The sequence below is a fragment of the Cheilinus undulatus genome, linkage group 16, assembly GCF_018320785.1.
Source record: "Cheilinus undulatus linkage group 16, ASM1832078v1, whole genome shotgun sequence".
NCBI lineage: Eukaryota > Metazoa > Chordata > Actinopteri > Labriformes > Labridae > Cheilinus > Cheilinus undulatus.
In genome coordinates, this window is record NC_054880.1 from 42,717,947 (window position 1) to 42,737,245 (window position 19,299).

General features: G+C 39.3%; 1 protein-coding gene across 1 annotated transcript in view; it reads right to left on the bottom strand.

Moving 5' to 3' along the window:
* Nucleotides 1-19,299, bottom strand: part of csmd2 (CUB and Sushi multiple domains 2) — a 443,344-nt gene that overhangs the window by 84,318 nt on the left and 339,727 nt on the right. The window contains exons 35-42 of the mRNA XM_041809040.1: nucleotides 18,932-19,135; nucleotides 18,018-18,142; nucleotides 13,926-14,022; nucleotides 11,132-11,236; nucleotides 10,780-10,898; nucleotides 6,489-6,558; nucleotides 3,059-3,175; nucleotides 2,583-2,792 (exon numbers count right to left, since the gene is read on the bottom strand). Of these exons, the coding sequence (XP_041664974.1) occupies nucleotides 2,583-2,792; nucleotides 3,059-3,175; nucleotides 6,489-6,558; nucleotides 10,780-10,898; nucleotides 11,132-11,236; nucleotides 13,926-14,022; nucleotides 18,018-18,142; nucleotides 18,932-19,135 (1,047 nt within the window). The remainder of the gene's footprint in view (nucleotides 1-2,582; nucleotides 2,793-3,058; nucleotides 3,176-6,488; nucleotides 6,559-10,779; nucleotides 10,899-11,131; nucleotides 11,237-13,925; nucleotides 14,023-18,017; nucleotides 18,143-18,931; nucleotides 19,136-19,299) is intronic.

Genomic DNA, 19,299 nt, shown 5'->3' on the forward strand with positions numbered 1-19,299 from the left:
TGTGGGTAAATAATTCTTACTTTTTTTTCCCCTCAAGGATACAAAACCAAAGCAGCCAGTGAGCCTTGAACAGCCAGGATATAAATATAACTAAAGAAATTGATTTCTATGGATCACAGCTCCCCTTTGTAGGAGATGGCTCATGCAAATACTGAAATAGATGGGTATTTGCAAATATAATGCTTGATTTAAATGCTAATATACACATAATTATGGAAATGCACAATGCTACCTTTCGATTTGCCGGCTGGTTTGGTGAATCACAAAACACAAACTTTGAGTGCCTGTTGCAGACAAAGACAATTTATTCCTTGTAGTTTTGCAGTGAAGCTTTTTATTGGCAAATGGTGAAGAAATGTTTAATATACAGAGGGTTAAAGATCTGAGGAATTTACTGCCTCTGTGTTCATGATTGTGACAGTCAGTTTGACAGGCAGTAACTTTTTAGCGCTACTTCTGTCAGGTTAGACGGTGTTGCACGCAAACACCTTTAAAAAAAAGATTATGCTCCAAGAGATTATTCATCAGTCGGTTACAAGTCAATTCAAAGGATTCTGTGTTTGTGTTTCTCCAGGGACATAAATTACTGATTGGCTTGTGCCCAATCACGTTTAACCCTTAGGTATCAGGCACATTCTTTGCATTCTGTTTTGGAACCAGTTTTTGTCCTGTTGATGCGATTGGCATGAAACTGAACAAAGATGTGTAGCTTTGCTCATTTTTAATCTTTCAAGCCAAATCATTACATTGACCTGTTTGAAATTGTGCATAGGAAAAATACTCACTTATACATCCCTTGGGGAAAAAACTTGCCCATTTAAACCCATTAAGTTGCTTAATTTGCAATACCATGTATCACTGTTACCGCTATCATTTTGAATGGGGACCTTAGCCTTGCAATTTTTACTACTAAGTACTAGATGACTCCATTCACCTATTTGGGTCAAGTGTGTATCCGTAGGGCACTTAATGACACACTTACAGTGGGAATTTTTGTAGCTCTGTGAAATAAAGGCATAAAAAAGGAAATAAAAATGTCTGTGGGTGTTGATATGAATATAAACTTGGGTTTTGCATGTTAGATATGAAAAATTACATCTCTGAAGTGCCACTCCAGTGTGTTACATTCGGGATACCCTGCAGGTCTATGTTCAGTGCCGGCGCTGCCAAACCCATTGATTAGAAATCTCCAAAAAGGAAGTCCAAAGTTTAGAGTATCAGGTATTTCAAACAATGTCATGATAAGAACTGGAAATTATTACAAAAAAATCAATCAAATAAAAAAGACAAAAAAACCCCAAAAACAAATGATGAATAAAACCATGCAAAGAAGGGGTCAAAATGTTTCCTTGTGGTCCATCTTTTTGCATAATTTTTATCAATTTCTGGACACTGCATAAAAAATAAAAAATCGTAAAACTTGATGTTAGTAGTAACTGATGACTTATGACCATCCTGATGATAATTTAAAAATATCCACTTAGCATTTTTTATATGGAAAATATCTCATTCTGCTGAATTGAAAATTGAATAAACTGGCATTGAAAGGGTTAAAATCACATAAAATCATCACAACGACCAAAAACTTGCTATGGCATAATCAGAGCTGGAAGTGATAACATCAAACAAAACAAAGCATTTAAAATATATACAGTGCTTAACAAATTTATTAGACCACCACCCAAAGTAAGGTTTATGCTACAACTGCACTAAATTAACAGCATTGGTAATTACCAAAATCATTTTTTATGTTTCTGCAATGGTTAATACACCAATATGTAGAAGCTCTTTAACCCAAATGATATTTTTAATGCTAAAATATAATTATTATTATTATCCATGAGTTTTCAAATGTACTGATTTACAAAAAAACTGAAAAAAAAAATAGTGAAACACATTAATATTTCTTGATTAATATGTCAAATTAGAGTTATGGACTTACATTCCTGAACAGAAAAAATAGTTTTAGTGGTTGAATGTTATGCTTGATTCATTTCTGACTTCTCAGAGAAGCCCAGTGAGCCGGCTCAAATTTGGGTATAAAAAGGTGAATTCAGTTTGAAATTCGTCATTCCTGTTCGAAATGGTAAAACGCGGAGAGCTCACTGAAAATGAAAGAGTCCGCATTAAAGCACTTCATGATGCTGGATGGTCTCTGAGACAAATATGACAGGTGGTCTAATAAATTTGTTAAGCACTGTATATACAAATTACAAATATTAGCATTTAAAGTAGGTGCAGAAATGTCCCCTAGGGATATATATGTGTGTCATCATTTAAAGGGATGTCTAGGGACAGCAAAGGTGGTTTGAAGCAGCCAAAAAGCTCCAGCCACAGTGCAGAAATTTCCGGTTTGATCAAGCTTTGCTGAAGAAAGTAACTCGTGATAATGATACTAGCCCCGCTCTGCAATTAGCAACATTTAGTCTTGGTGATTATGCTCATAATTATAAAAATATATTATCCAGGTCTATTTTTGGCTGAGACGGTCCTCGGGCTGATCATTATTTCATGCTCCAATCTTCTGCATCTTTTACAAGGAGCAGAAACTTCCTGACACATCATCTGGTCCGGTTTCTTACCCTGGTACTCGAATCTGAACCCCAGTTTGTTCTGCGAGTGGTCGCTGTGGAAATACACCGTAGTCTCATGAGAAGTGGTGAGAAGGGACGAGGGAATATCCTGGCTGCTGAATCGGCCAATCACGGCGCTGGTGTCAAGGGGCCCGTTGCGAATCTCAAGGAAGTCATGGTTGGCCTCGGTGGAGAAGTTTAGGAACTGTATGTGGGCTCCTGGGAAATGAAGAAAAAAATGTTAGGAAAAAGGCAGAAGGAAATGCCTGCTTCAAATATTCCTCAGTTATCCAGGCTCTATAATTGGAATGAGTTTAATCATAAAACATTAAGCTCTGTTTTAGTAGGTAAACAACAAAATTATGTATGCTAACACAGTAAAAGAAGTACAAAATACTGTCAGCCCACACTCCAGCCCTTCAAGTTTTATAATTACAGCTTCTTCAGTGAGGAATGCCAAAGAGTGACATGTTGCAAGTGCTCACCATAACCAACTGGCAGGTAGATTCTCCAGGTGCAGTCACTGTTGCTAGGGTAGTTGCCAGGGAAACCGGGACTGAGAATCATGCCCTCCATCTCCTCGCGGATTCCTCCACATTGAGCTGGCAGAGGGCAGACAGAGCATTTTATTAACATCTGAAAACAGTCATTCTCATGGATTAAAAGCTCTTTGCACACACTGTATAATACAGATCTTTATTTTGTGGCAGTCTGAACAGTGGGGTGCTAAAAGAACACATTTAGCACTCTACATACTGTAATACAGCATGAGTTAGTCTCTTGTTATGCTTAAACACTGAGTCATTAAGAGCACATATCCCACAATTTGGACTCTGAACCTTCACAGAGTCTTCTAGGGGAATTTTCCTCACCTGAGGGCAAGGTGGCTTTTAATTGCCGGTTAATGTCCTTGAATCCAGTCATTGAAAAACCCTGTTGCAAGCAAAAATGAGCACATCTCCCTTCCCTGACACTTTCATCACAGTAAATGTCTCCTCTCTCAATTAATTCAATGAAGTAACAATTTTAAAACCATTGATAAATTTGCTCATACAGTGTAAAAGCCACTAACTTTGTGGAAATGATTAAATAATTCAAACTGGCACACAGAGAGCCACCGTTTCCTCAAATGGGAGAATTTATCTCTCTTTTAAGGAACTCTGGTGCTCCTTTCTTTCGACTCGAGATGTCGAGGGGCCATATACTTCATCTTTTGCTGCTCTTCATCCCTCTCCTTTTATCCTAAACGTTTGATGGATAAATACTTTCTTGTCTGAAATCCAGGACTTGGACTCAGAGGAGCTAGATAAAAGGTTAAAATGAGTTTAAAAAAATAAAGGTTTGGAATACTGAGAGAAAGTCATGATCAGATCATGAAAGATGAAAGAGCTCGAGATCCTGACAGCAAAATTAAGGCGATAAAAGGACGCTGGGATTAATGTTTAAAAGAAATGTAGCTTATTCAAGGGGGAAAAAGGTAACGGGAGGAGAAAAGCAAACACTGAGGAAGATTAAGAGTAAGTGGGACAAATAGCAGGAATAAGACAGAGGAGGAGAAACTGCAGAGTGGAATTCAAGGCTCTTCTGGGAGGAATAAGTGAGGGGTTAACTGTTTTTCTGTAGCAGCACAAAAACCTGAGGTAATCAGGAAACTGCTGATGCCTGTGAACACAATACATCTTCCCTCAACTTCAACCAATCACAGCCTGGGATAGAACTAATTAGGCAACAGTAGGTTGCTCCGGTAGGTGGAACTGGTTTGTCAAGGCACCCTCAAAGGCAGAGAAGTGCAAAATAGAGAGAAAATTAATATAGTTTCTGTTGGATTGTGCCTCCAGCCATGGAAAAATGAAATACAGAACACTTTTTAATTGTGTGGAGGGATTCCAAACCATAAGCAAGCAAAGGCTAACCTGAACATTTTAATTATATCTTCTATTACTTTACTTTTTTGTCACGGATTCAGGAGAGATTCTTCCGAGCATGAGAGGACTTAGCTTATATGCTTGTTATGGAGCTATGTATGGAGCTATTACTGTTGCAAAAGTCTTTGCAAATGCATACAAAGATCTGTGCACAAATCCACAAATGTGTGTAAACATCTGCAAATGCGTGCAAAGTTTTGCAAATTTGTACAAAGATCCACGAACGCATGCACTAATCTGCAAATATGTAGAGCAATTTGTAATTGTGGACTTAGTTCATTTTGGTTTAGAATCTGCCTCTCAGTTGGCTGTCATACACATGTGACTTTTGCAACACTGAACCAAAATGAACTAAGTCCATATTTACAAATTGGTCTACATATTTGCAGATTAGTGCACGCACTTGCAGATCTGTACATGCATTTGTGGATTTGTGCACAGATCTTTGTACGCATTTGCAAAGACTTTTGCAACAATAATGGCTCCATACTTGTCAAATTAAAGCAGGGGTGTCAAACCAAGATCAAAATAGTTTTGGATATTTCATTAAGTTTAATTTTTATTTAGTTTTTTCCTTTGAATTTCATTGTAGTTTTAATTTGTTTTTACTGCTGGTTTTTTTTTTAGTTCAGTTTAGTTTTTATTTTGCAAAATTGCTTTGTTTTAGTTAGTTTTAGTTTTGTCAGCAATGTGGGATACCTGCCAGGGGCAACACCCAAAAGGTCTCTTCACTTTTCACTGTAATTATTCAATTTTACTGTAGATATACAACTCAAGCTCCAAAATTACCATTGTGTAAAGATGTCTTCAATCAAATCAGGCAGTTTTACTCTCTCCAGGCTTGGGTGTTCATATTAGTCAGGAGATTTTCTCCCTAATTCAATTTCATTTTAGTTAGTTTTATAAGCACAACATACAGTTTAAGGTAGTTTTCGTTTTATTTCTAAAGTTTAGTTTTTATTTAGTGTAAGTTAGCTTAAATGATTTTTACATTTTAGATTTTTTAGTTAGTTTTAGTTATTTATAATAACCTTGTGTCAAACTCAAGGCCCAGGGGCCAAATGTGGCCCATAGAACAGTTAAATCCGGCTCAAAAGATCGTCTGATATTTCTGTTATAACTGGCCCATCAGTCTGAGGTCTGCAAATTTCCTCAAGTATAAAAATGTGAACCTATCCTTGATGATTTAAAATATCCTTGTTAAGTCACAAAATCTGAAAAAGTAAGGAGTAAAAATATTTAGATAAAAAGTCAGGAATGTGGGAAAAGAAATAAATGTGTGTTTTAATTTCATATTTTCAATTTTGCATCTCACAATTAGGACTCAAAATTTGGATTTTTGACTTTTTTTCATGCTTTTATCATTTCAACTCATAATTTTGACTTCTCATATAATATTTTGAGTTTTGAGATTCATAATTTAAAATTTTAAGTCATGTTTTGACCTTTTTAATAAATTGTTTCGTAATTTATCTCATTTTTTCAATTCCTTACTTTGACTTCATAATCCCATAGTTTGACCTTTCAGACTCACAATTTAAAATTTTGAATCATATTTTGACTTTTAATTTTATGATTACAAATTTCATTTCATATTTTGACCTTTTAGGTTCATGACTTTCTTTAAATAATATATTTGCCTTTAAAAAACATAATTTCTCAATTTCATGGTTTGACCTTTTTGAACTAATAAATTTACTTTCTCAGACTGTGAGCCTTTAAACTTATCTGTTTTCTTTTTTAACCTCAAAATCATTTCTCATCATTTAATTTTTTTTTTCTTTTTCATATTTTATTAATGGTGAAATGAGGTTGACAGTTTATGGTTAAAAAGGTGACCCTGTTAGGCCCTCAGGTTAGACCTGAATCCAGAATCCAGCCCCTGCTGTGATTGAGTTTGACACCCCTGAGTTAAAGGATCTCCAAATAAAACTGAAACACAGAGAAAGAAAGAGGCAGGACTTTACAAAAAGTGAAGCATTTTTTTTACCGATGCAGAGTGGAGGTGGGTAGTTCCATCGTCGGACCGTCCCAGGCATACAGGTGATATGCGAGTTCCCCTGCAAAGTGCACAGATGTGCACACACACACACACACACACACACAAAGACAAAAGCAACAAAAACCAGGAGGTGAATTAATCTGTTCTCCCCACTGTCACTCATCGCCTGCCTCAATTATTTGGACCTGCTGCCCGTCTCCACATGACTTCATGTGGCGACTAAATGACTAAATCCATCTGAAGTGACAGAGCAAAATAGATATGCGGCATCCCATGCATATGAGGTTGGTCCTTTTTGTTGTTGCACTGTCAGCACTGAAACATCTTTGTGAAAGCTCTGCAGATACGTTTCAAAGATTACTCAGCAGAGAGATACAAAAGACTGTTTCTAATAAAACATGGACTTCCAAAATAAGACTAGACTTACTAACTGCTGCTAAACTCGTTTATACTGCCATAAGATATTTCCAAAGTTTATTATACACCCTATCTTCTAACATCTTCTTTCTGAATTTAGGTCAGCAGCACCATTTGTTAGTATCCAGAGGGAAAGTGTAGGAAACATTAACATACTTGGCATAAAGGATGTGTAGGAAGAAGGACAGTCTTACTTATAAAACTGAGCACCACTGCAACATTGTTTTCTGTATTTTTATCCTCTTTCTAACAGCAGAGCTGATAAAGCTTGTCCATTTAAATGCAAATCTACAATAATTCTCACAGCTTCTTTACAAACTCTTCAACAACTTAAAAATGTAAAGCAGGACCAGTCTGAAAAATGGGGATTACATGTCAAACTTAGCATCCTGAGTGAGAACTTTGAGTGAAGGACAATGGGAACACTCATTTCTGAAGCACTTATGTGGTATAAAGTGGAGAGGAAACTTCAAACACAATTTGTTTGAACCACAGTGCTGCATCCAGCATGTCTACAGTTGCCATCTGTCCTCAGAACAGCACAGAAGCAGTGAGGAATGTGCATATACAGTCAAACTGGGACAATAAGCAGAATTCAAAGTGTTTAGACAAAGTCTACGGTCGATTCGTGGCCGCTGCCATCTTGGGTGGTCGCCATGACTGCAGTGGCGACTGCAGAGTTTCCTGCTGACTGTGACAGCAGCAGAGATGGTGTGATTAAAACTTCAGCCAAATGGTAAAAACAATCTTAATTATAGCTAGATTTGACATATTAGACATATTTTGCCCTCGTATTTTGATTTCAGATAGAGGAAAAAGCATGGCTGTACATATGTGATGAAGTACCATCTTCTGTAATTTTCTTCTGCCTGTTTTAAGCTTTGTAATTTTACAGCTGTATTTAACCATTACAGTCAAGCAGTGTTGGCAGTTATATTTATTTTATAAATGTTCATTCTTGAATATCGCTCAGAAGAATACTATACTAGATCATTTTATACATCTACAGGAGTTAAATGATAAAATGTCATCACCATATCACTCAGAGAGGCCAAAACAAAGACACTATTCTGAACAGTCCTCTAAACCAGTGGCTCTCAACCTTTTCCGCCCCCAAAATAAAGGTGTCAGAGACTGGAGACCCCCCTGTACCTGCAGGTGGTTGAACACAGCCATGCATATTCAGGAATAGCCATGTGCAGACAAGGCTATCCATAAAGGGGGATAAAGGGGAGAGCTTTCCTGGGCCCAGCCAAACTGGGGGACCATGGAGGTCAGCAAAATCATGGTCCATTGTAAAGTTAAGCTGTGATAACCAGGGCTTGACATTAACTTTTTTGCTCACCAGCCACGGTGGCTAGTGGTTCTGCAAACTTACTAGCCACTCAGTATTTCCACTAGCCACAACTTTGGTGTTTGGTAACTCTGAGCTATATGCCAAATTTGGTACAAAGGGTATGATATGACACACGTGCTCTACTTTCCCTCACCAATATGATCAATATCAGCTCTCCTCTCAATAAAGCACTTCTGCCTGTACATATGAAACAACACACTACTGAGATATGAGTCAGACTGTTAGAGACAGTCATCTAAGAGTCAAAACTCTAAGATTTTTATTTTCTTAATGGATATCAAGTTTATGCTAAAATTAAATAATCAGCTGTTTATTAGAAAAAGCTACAGCAGATTACAAGAGCATCTCTAATTTTCACTCTGACAAATCTTCACCAGGGAATATTAGCCTAAGTGTCCAACTTCTCCTGTCCTCTGCTCTATACTGTATGGAGGAAATGTTTTCATACGTGTGTCTAATACTAATTAAAATATCTCTTTAAATAAAACATGACTTACATTTGGTGGTAAAGCTCACATTTGGAGAACATTAAACAACAGATGAATAATATAAGAAGAAAAAAATCACCGTTTAGTTGAATTCTCTTGGACTCCTAAGTGATCAGTTACAGACTTTAATCCTTCTGTCTCTGTTTCTCACTGCCTCAGTGAACTGATTTAAAGTTTTGGAGTTTCACTCGTCTATTATAACCATTAATTATTTATTTATGGCAAATTTATAATTAACCCTGAATATACACACGTTGAAAAGTTTCAATAACATTCAAAGTATGTGCACCTTTGCGGAGGTTTTTATAATTTAGATCGCCCTCAAAAAACAAAGAATATAGATGGAGTATTAGTTAAACAATACTTAGACACACCGCCCGCCCTGGCTCACACGAGCAACAGAGACACACAGCTGGAGCGCGCACACACACATCAACGGCGCTGATCCTCCATGGACAGAGAGAATAGCAGAAAGAGAAAGTTCAGGTCTGAGTTTATCCTGCAAATTCTGAAACATTTTCCCTAAACAGATAGAAGCCTTCAGTCTAACCAACACGTCAGTGCGAGTGTGTGTCCGTATATGCCTGCGAGTGTCGCGTTTGTGTGTGTCATACTAAAGCATCAAAGCCCTTGGCGCTGCATAAAAACGCATGAATGGATGAAGAGATCAGCGACTTTTCAGTTATTTTGGAGGGAAATTTGAGCTTTTATGTGCCGAACAGCCTCTCTATAACAAGCCTAAATCATAAGGGCTAACAGACAAGCGCTTTCAGAGTGAAGCATAAGTTGAAACACTGATAAAATCAACCCGCCATCGTGGCTAGTTAGAGTCACGCTGCTACCCGCCAAGGCCAAAATCCACCCACATTTGGCTAGTTGGCAGGTGTCAATGTCAAGCCCTGGTGATAACCATATTTTATTTTTCTACTTGAGTAATAACCACTCTTACCAAAGCGACAGTTATCTCTTTTATTCATTTTTGCTGTAGAATACAGCCTTTTTAAAAATTTATTTTCTAAAAAGACAGAATTAAAATGGGTCTAAAAAGGGAAAAATTGGCCAAAAAGGTGGGTGAATGGGATTTTAAGAGTAGCAGAAATGTGTTAAAAATGGCAAAAACCAAAATAAAAGTGGCAAAAAACAGGCAAAATATGTCAAAATGGGTTAAAGTGGCAAAGACAGGTGAAAAAGGTAATACAACTGGATTAAAGTGTGAGAAATGGGTTACAGTGGACAAAAAGGGCATAACTTATAGTGAGATGTGGTTAAAAGAGGCAAAAATGGTCATAAAAAGTAGGGAAAATAGCTAATATTGGCAACAATAGGTGGAAAGTGGCAAGAATTGCTTGAGAAATGGGAAGATGGCACAATAAAGTGTTGGAAAGGGTTTAAAAGTGGCAGAAATAGCTTAATAGTGAATGAAATGGACAGAAAAGGTGGTGAAATCGGATTATGAAGTGGCAGAAATGGGTTAAAAAGGTGAAAAACAAAGAGTAAGATGTGGTTAAAATTGGGTAAAATGGGCTTAAAAGTGATGAGTAGCGGCAGTAATGGGTTGACAGAGGCAACATTAGGCAAAAATTGGTAGGAAATGCTTTAGATGTGGAAAAAAGGGGCAGAAAAGTGTTGGAAATGTGGAGAAAAGGTGATAAAATGGGATTAAGAAATGACAGAAATTGGTTTAAAGTGGCAAAAATTAAAATAAAAAAAAAAAACAATTACAATTTTGCAAAAATGGGTGGAAATTGCACAAAAGTGATGGAAAGAGGCAAAATCGGGTGGGAAAATTAGCTAAAAAGTGGCACAAATAAATATTTCAATTCAGAACCCAATAACAGCTGGGGAGGGTCCATTCTCAGGGTTTGGGGGGACTCTATGCATGAAAAGCACCTGATTTACAAGCCCTGTCTTGCTTTTGGCTATGTGATGGATCATTTTTAGAATAAAACATGCATGCAACAGTGTGGTTTCGGGGTTATTTGTTGGCTGAATCATGTCAGAAGCTGGGAGATGTTACCTGTAGAGTATATCCTGGTTCACACTGGAAAGACACCACGTTATTCATCTGAAGACGCTCTCCAACCTTGATACCATTCATAGGGACTACAGGCTCAGGACAGTTGGTTAGAGAGACAGCTGGGGACATTCAGGAAAAAAATACACGTTAAAATGAACAGGAGAGGAAAAAAGACTGAGGCAAGTTGATATCCGTACAAATGCAAAAGGGACAGATCCAAAAAAGGCAAGCTCAAACTCAAAATGAGACTAAAACATAGCAGGAGACACATCTGCCTCGAAGTAGAAAGCTTAAAAAGATAAGGAATGCACTCAGGGGGTGGGTACTTTAAGTGTTTTTTTTTCCCACTTACTTTTGTATTCCAGCCTGAATCCAGCCGCAGACACACTAATATCAGAGAAAAAGTGGAGGTAGAGCTGGTTGGAGGTGCTGTTGAGAAGAGCCGGGACCGTGGTGCCTGTAGGAGAAGATTAATGGCGGAGTTTAGCCGAGTTATCTCCTGCATAGAGCGACCATAACTAACTGTACAAGCCACGGGCAAAAAGCTTAAAAGGTTGTTCTCTTAACACCTCTTGACATAAGAGTACACTGTGCGTGTGTTTGTGTGTCTGCCTGTGTGTGTGTGTGCGTTAATGCAGCATGACTGTATGCATGAATAATTGTTTATAGATGCATTAGGATATTTGGGGCAGCAGATGTATAACAGTCTGACTTTAACAAGACAGACAAGGGTATTTGTTTCTTCCAGTCAGTGGGTATGCAATCAGCTAAAATCAACCAAAAGCCTTCCAAAGGGGGGGAGGGGGTAAAATCAGATGCTCTGCAGACACTGTGTGACCTACAATCGGCCGTTCAATGGCTCAGATTTGTAAGCCTGGCATTTCTCTTTCATCTCTTTACTTCAGGGTACATCTAACATTTACTCTTGGTCTGCTTCCAAACACAAACAAAAGCAGAATTCCCTGTTGCTGTATTGAGGGGAGTAGCAGAGCTACTGTAAACAAATGTTCACTTTAACTCCACACAGAAAAGGCCGACCTTTGTAGAGCTGTACCAAGATTTTGCCAGCAGACGCTCAAACAGATTGGAATTTTGAAAATATCCCATGGCTATAGCCACCCTTACACTCGGAATTTAATTAAGCGCACTTCTAATTCCAACCTTGGAAAATAAGGGCACCATCTTTATTGCTGTGTTAGGTCAGCAAATACACTGTTTGCTACGGATCATATCCTGTCCTGTGACAACTATTATTTCACAAAAAAACATGCTTTTGGTGGATACACATACATCATGTCACCTACATATCTCTCTTGATCTTTGCTGAGGTGTTTCTACTCCTTAAGTCCACCTGTCAAAAATGAAATTGATCAGTTTGGAAAGGCACACACCTCTCTGTTGAAGGCCTCACAGCTGACAAATCATATCGGAGCAAAAACCAAACCATGAGGCCAAAAGACCTGCCTTCAGAGCTCAGAGACAGCCTTGTTAACAGGCACAGATCTGGGGAAGGCTGCACAAAATGTTTGTTGCACTGAAGGTTTCCAAGAGCACACTGGTCCGCATAATTCACAAACTGTAGAAGTCTGGCGCAACCGGGACACTTCCAAGAGCTGGTCCAGACTCTTGACTTGTTTATGAGCAGCTATAAGCTAACTGAAACCGCTGCTTCACACTGTGGGCTCGCCCAGGAGGAAAGATGGGCCAGAGGGGAAAAAAAGATAAAAAAAAAAAGCCTTTAAACACTGATATACACTCCCCTCCACAAGCAGTGGAACAGTGAGGCCAATTCCTTCACTTTTGCTGTGGACCGAAAACACTTGGGTTTGACATCAAAAGATGAATATGAGACAAGACAAACATTTCAGCTTTTATTTCCAGGTATTTACATCTGGATCTGATACACAACTTAGAAGATAGTTTTATTTGTAAAGGAACACCAAATTTTTACGTGACCTATTGGAACAGATAGACTTAAACAAGATTAAAGTGATTTAGATTTAACCCTTAGAGCTCAGGTGGCATGGCAGGCACACCCCTTTGTAAATTGCTTGGTAACTTTTGAACCATAAGTCATAGACACTAGCTTATTTTTTTCTATGAAAGCTCTGTGTTGTGCCTTTCTAATCATGTCTCCCATGCATTCGTAGCTCTTACAGAACATTTTCTAGTGAGCCTGGAAATTGGCTGACTATCCGGAGTCTCTGAGGACAGCATTGTCGTATACAGCAAAAAGTGACTCAGTATAAAAATGTTAATAACTTTTCAACCATAAGTCAGAGACTGCACTTTTTATCCTCTAAAGCTGACCATTTTGCCATTTGTTTGCTACCATCAATGTCTCCGTAGCCCTAAAGGACAATGTTGTAGCCAGCCCAGAATTTCTGTGACTTTCCGGGGTCTTTGGAGAGTAAATCAACAGCTTCACATCCGATAATCAGCGTCTTTTTATCCATTTTTAATCAATTTTCGATCATGTACTTTGGCTTTCTTTAGTGGCCAGCACCATGTTTGTTGACATGCAATGAATTGTGGGAGGGGCAGTCAACCAGTTGTGTCTCTACTGCTTAGAGATAAAATTCAAGTGACATTACTGTATTACATATATTCTGTCCTGAAAAAAAGGATGTATAGAGCCTGACTGTGCATCACAGGGTTGATGTTTTACAAGCTTCTTAAGACAAAAAGTCCAGGCGAGACATGGTGGTGAAAAAAAACAGCTGTGAGCTCTAAGGGTTAATATTAAGATGCAAATACTTTGTTTGCAATAACTGCATCAAGCCTGTGACCCACTGACATCAGCAAACTTTTGCATTCTTCTTGTGTGAAATTTTCCAGGCTTTCGCTGCAGCCTCTTTCAGTAATTTGTTTTTGGGGGGTTAACATGGAAATAAATCTTGTTTTGTGATGGTTTGTCACTGTCCTCTTGATGAAGTGGATCTGGAATTATGTATTAGGAAATATATTTCTCTTAAGACTCTTTTCTAAGGTGTCGACTCACCATCATTGCAAACATATTTAGTATTTAGAAACAACTGCTTTCGCCATTGGACTGAAATGGGTTAAGGTGGTAATAAACAGAAAAAAGATTAAACAGAATAAAAAAAAAAAATTAATCATTCATGCAAAAACATTTCCAAAAATACCTGAGAAGCTGCCAAGCATGGTGTCAGTGTTGTCCCCTCCATCAAACACCTCCAATGAGTCCCAGTTCTGCTCTGTGACAAAGCTGATTACCTGGATCTGAGAGAGGAAGGAGTATTTATGTCAGTAAAATACGAAAGGATTTAGCGAGCAGAGTCACAGCAGGGTTGAAAGTGTGAATGTGAAGAGAAATCAAAAAGTAGAGGGAAGGGTTGAGGATTAATAAGCGAGAGAAGCAGCTATAAATGGTGCATGGAAAAAGAACAGAGCACCCAAAAAGCTTGGTCACTTGGCTAGTCACTACTCGGGTAGCAGTTGCATCAGCCCTGATACAGCGAGCGGCGTCTCAAATATCACATAAAAGCACGTTTTTACATGCAAAACACAAACCTCTCTTCTGAAGAGTGCCTTGAAAGCTCCCATTAATGTAAAAGTTCCCCTTTTTTACACTGTTTTAAGCACGCATTACAGAGGAAAGAAAGGCTTCACAAAAATCAAAAGTTCAGAATTCTCAGTAGAACAGAGCTATCATCACTGTGCCTCTTGTTTTTATTCTCTGCTTTTTATTCTAAACTCCCGTTGGAAGGCGGCGTTCAAGTGGCGCACATCGGATCTGAAATTAAGAAAACCATATGATGGCGGCAGAGGATGTTGGAAATTCTTCAAAGACAGGCAGACCAAGACTTGCTTGTTAGACTATTTCTGACAACACTTGCCCACATGAAAAAAAAAAAGAATCCCACCTACTGCGAGAAAAGCACTGCTAATGTCTACACGGTGGGTTTAAACTTTATCCTGCAGTGTGTAACTTGTGACGCATGTTTAAAATTCAAGTCCACTTCAAACCAAAGCAAATAAATGAATGCATAAAGGAGCTGCACTGTGCTGCGTTACATATTTGTTTTAGCTATCTATTTGTCTCTCTTTCATGTTTTTGTCTCTGCAACCCTCCCTCTCTGTTCCTTGTTACTTCTATTCCACGGCCCCCTCCTCCGCCTCTGATGGTTATGGATCGGATACGAGCCTATTAAAGGAGCTCTGGCGCATCCTAGGAAGACAACGCAGATCACAGATTGATCTTTCATTAGGGGGCCATGGCAAATGTGCCGGCAAGGCACCTCTCTCCTTTAAGTTCTCTTCTGGATCGTGACACTCCAATCTAATGCGTCTCTGCTAGCTTGGTATAGAGGGAGCAACAGTGATAAAGACAGATAGCGAGGAAGGAGGAAGATGATGTGAAAGACGAGATGCGGGGAAGGAAAAAGGCAACAAAACAAAACAAACAATATTTCATTGCTACACTATGTTTTGTTTTTCTTTTTTTTTGAATGTTTTTTCTTGCTGTTTGCCTTTCAGTGGGTGTGCATACTGTCAGCTCTCCAGTCTGTCTCAGCCCCCAGCTCCTGTGATGCTGGCGTGTAGTGCAGCATGCTAAGAGCACCTGCGGGCCACCTTGTGTATTTGACCTGCAAGGACAGTCAGCTGAGGTGGTGGAGCTAATAGCTGAGGGACGGCACTGAGGTCATTAGCCACGGAGGCTGAAGCATAAGCCTAAAAAACTTTCTGTCAGGCAGATCCACAGAGACCTCGCCCGGGCTCCCGGCGGATCTCCAACACACATGCACCGCAGAACAAGAATATGCAAACTGAATTAACTCCCCAAAAGAAAAGTGCAGCCATTGAAAAAGCAATCGCATGAAAATGTATTTCAGGTTATGCAATTTCAACTTTCTGGTGTAGTGATCAGCCAAATTAAATTCTGAGGCTCAGTAAAAGCTATAGCTTCCTTAATCAGCTCTCCTGTAACCAGAGGGATGCAAATTCTGTGTGCATGACACTGAGGGCAGCTCACATTTGTTAATTAGCCTTTGGTAAGCTAAAAAACATGTCAACATACAGGAGGAGTTCTCAAGACCAAGAACTTTTGTGAACGATACAGGCTAAAGTAAATCACATCTGATAATTCCTCCAACAGTCTGAGCAGAACTTTTATTAACACAATCAAATTATTGAAAAATTAGTTTCATTACCACACAAAAATTGGGTAGACTCAATTTTTTTTACACACTACTGACATGTTGGCTATCTATAATGTATGTGTGGTTCCAGGAAACACATATTTGTAATTATTATATACTTTGCAGGATGTCAGAATATCCTCCCAGAGCTGCTGTTTTGATGTGAACTGCCTCCCACCCTCATAGATCTTTAGCTTGAGGATGCTCCAAAGGTTCTAAACAGGGTTGAGGTCAGGGGAGGATGGGGGCCACACCATGAGTTTCTCTCCTTTTATGCCCATAGCAGCCAATGACACAGAGGGATTCTTTGCAGCATGATATGGTGCATTGTCATGCATGAAGATCATTATGCTACAGAAGACACGGTTCTTCTTTTGTGCCATGGAAGAAAGTGGTCGATCAGAAACTCTATATACTTCACCGATGTAATTTTCACACCTTCCGGGACCCTAAGGGGCCTACCAGCTCTCTCCTCATTAATTTGGCCCAGAACATGGCTCCAACCCTTCCTTGCTGACATCACAGCCTCGTGGGGACATGGTGGCCATCCACCAACCATCCACTACTCCTCCATGTGGACCATCCAGGGTTGCACGGCACTCATCAGTCAACAAGACTGTCTGAAAATGAGTCTTCATGTATTTCTGGGCCCACTGCAACCATTTCTGCTTGTGAGCATTGGTTAGGGGGGGCTGAATAGTAGGTTTATGCATGACTGCAAGCCTCTGGAGGATCCTACACCTTGAGGTTGGTGGGATTCCAGAGGCACCAGCAGCTTCAAATACCTGTTTGCTGCTTTGTAATGGCATTTTAGCATCTGCTCTCTTAATCCGATGTATTTGTCCGTCAGAAACCTCCTCATTATGCCTTTATCTGCACGAACCCGTCCGTGCTCTAAACCAGCCACAAGTGTCTTCTATGTTAACATGGAACTTGGCCTGTTAAGATGTTTTTGATTGAAATAGCTTTGATTTCAGTAAATATGACCTCCTAATGCTGCAAATTCAACAAATGACCATTTTCAGTTCTTTACAACGAATAACATGTTTTTAAACTCCATTTTGCATAATAATGTGGAACAGTGCATTTTCAGGTTTTAAAAAAAACAAAATAAAATAATGGCTATCATTATGAAGTTTGTTCAAAAACATTTAAATTATGCTCTAATGGCTGATGACTTGAAAAATACTCTGACTGTCATTTGCATTAATATTTAGGAAAATAAGAGAAAAATGTCATTTGCATAATAATGTGGAAAGTGGTGTACTATAGCAGTGTAATTTGCTCAGCCTTAATAATTTCTAAAATTCTCCTGTTTAAAACTGTTTTTTAAATGTTTACAAAATTTAGCACCAGAAATTTTAAAAGTGCTCTGAAATGAGAAGGAGGCTGAGTATGTAGGTGTGCCTGATTCTGCTCTCCAGTGCCAGAGTGAAACATGCAGACGACCAGAGCTCAATCTGGGCTGTTGAATATTAAAGATGACTCTTTTGCTTTTTTTTTTTTTTGTAATCTTTCACTTTGGTTGGTAGTTTGAGTCATCAATGGCATCACTTTCGGGAAGACATGCACTAAACAGGGCTGGGATTAAGATGCAATACTGCAACATGCGTCAAAATCTGTACCCTGTGTATACGGGTGCTTGCTTTACCAAGTGAGCTAAAGTGGCACCCATTAAGGTTGATACAGCTGCTGTTATGCACAACATAGCAGTAGAAATATAGGAATTAAAATAGAAAACAGTATATGATAAAATAAAATACGCAATAAGAACAGGACAGATCTAAGAAGAGCACAAAATAGTGAAGAGATGACGTTTTCTCATGACGGGCAAAGAGCTGAAGAAAGTAAACCGATATAAACAAAGGCACAGTGCAACAGATGCTTTATATTCATTGGTTGCAATACAAACTATGATATTAGATTAGGGATGGGCAGGGAAAGGTGGGCATATATTTACGCTCCGTTAGTAAACAGGCCAGGATCTTCTCAGGTTCAATTGAAAATTCAGCTGATTTTTGTCCATGCTGATGATTTAAACCCTTGATGCTAGGAAAAAAACACATTTAAACAAACCTGGATTCCTGAACCCTCAGGAACAGTGATCTTCCAGACACAGTTGAGGCTGTTGAGGTATGGCTCAGGAAAGCCAGGGGATAGGATGGTGCCGGTCCGGTGGGTAAGACTGCCTCCACACGGAACTGCAGGGAGAAAGTGGAGGGATAAAAACATGTGAGGAATATTGGCAGTATATCAAATGGTTTATTGCTGCAGAGTGGAGAGTTAGATTAGGGATTTGGACAAGAGCACGCATAAATTTGCACACTTAAAATGTTAATGTTCTTCCTTTATATATTTTTATCAAACATCGGCTTGATTTAGCTAGTGGGATTGAGGAATTTTCCCAAACCAGTGTCAGCATTGCTAGCAGCGTGCAGTAAAGACACTGTTTCAGAAGACTAGAGATTAAATCATGATCATATGGTTTGACAGTGCAAAATGATATTCTCTCAAATCAGTTCATTTTCTGCCTATTGTAAGGAAAACCTCCTTTAAGTGCTTTAAGTATATAGACAAGTATGTCAGCACTGAAATGCAAATGCGCTGTAAGAAAACACACAAGGTCGGCTCCACCGGGCCTCCCAAGTACACAGACATATGCTTGCTATACTAGGCTCAGTCTTTGTGCACCATATTTCCAGCTTGTTCCACACATCTGGTGACAGCAGAGGGGCATGTGTGTTTGAGAGTGTGTCATTGTTTGGACATGTCCATGTGAACATGTTTGTGTGCCTGTGTGTATTTGTCTCCCTGCCTGCCACCTGTGTGCCCTGTGGCTGAATTTTGCAGTATTGCTACAGGCGATGACCGGCAGACAGAGAGTGAGAGAAGAGACAGAGAGGAGAGGAACCAGAGGAACAAACAAAGCATAAAAGAGGAAAAGAGAAACAAATAAATGAGTGTATTCGTGTCTGTGTTTGTGTACCCACCTATACAGCTGGGTATGGAGCTGTTCCACTGAGCGAGAGCATTAGGGACGGTCAGACATTCAATGGCGCTCGATCCCTCCAGCATATAACCTGGACTGCACTCAAAGCGGATCACGGCGCCAACAGCAAAGTTGTTTCCCATACGCCGGCCGTTGCGGGGCTCTGGGACAGAGCTGCACTGGGTGGCACTGGTCCGTGGCACAGCTTTGGAGAGAAACACATGTTGATTATGCTGGTCCAGTTTTGGTAATTGTTCTTGACATTTCAAAGAGGAAGTTCTACAGCAGGGGTGTCAAACTCAGTCCCAGCGGGGGCCGGATTCCGGATTCAGGTCTAACCTGAGGGCCTAACAGGCTCACCTTTTTAAC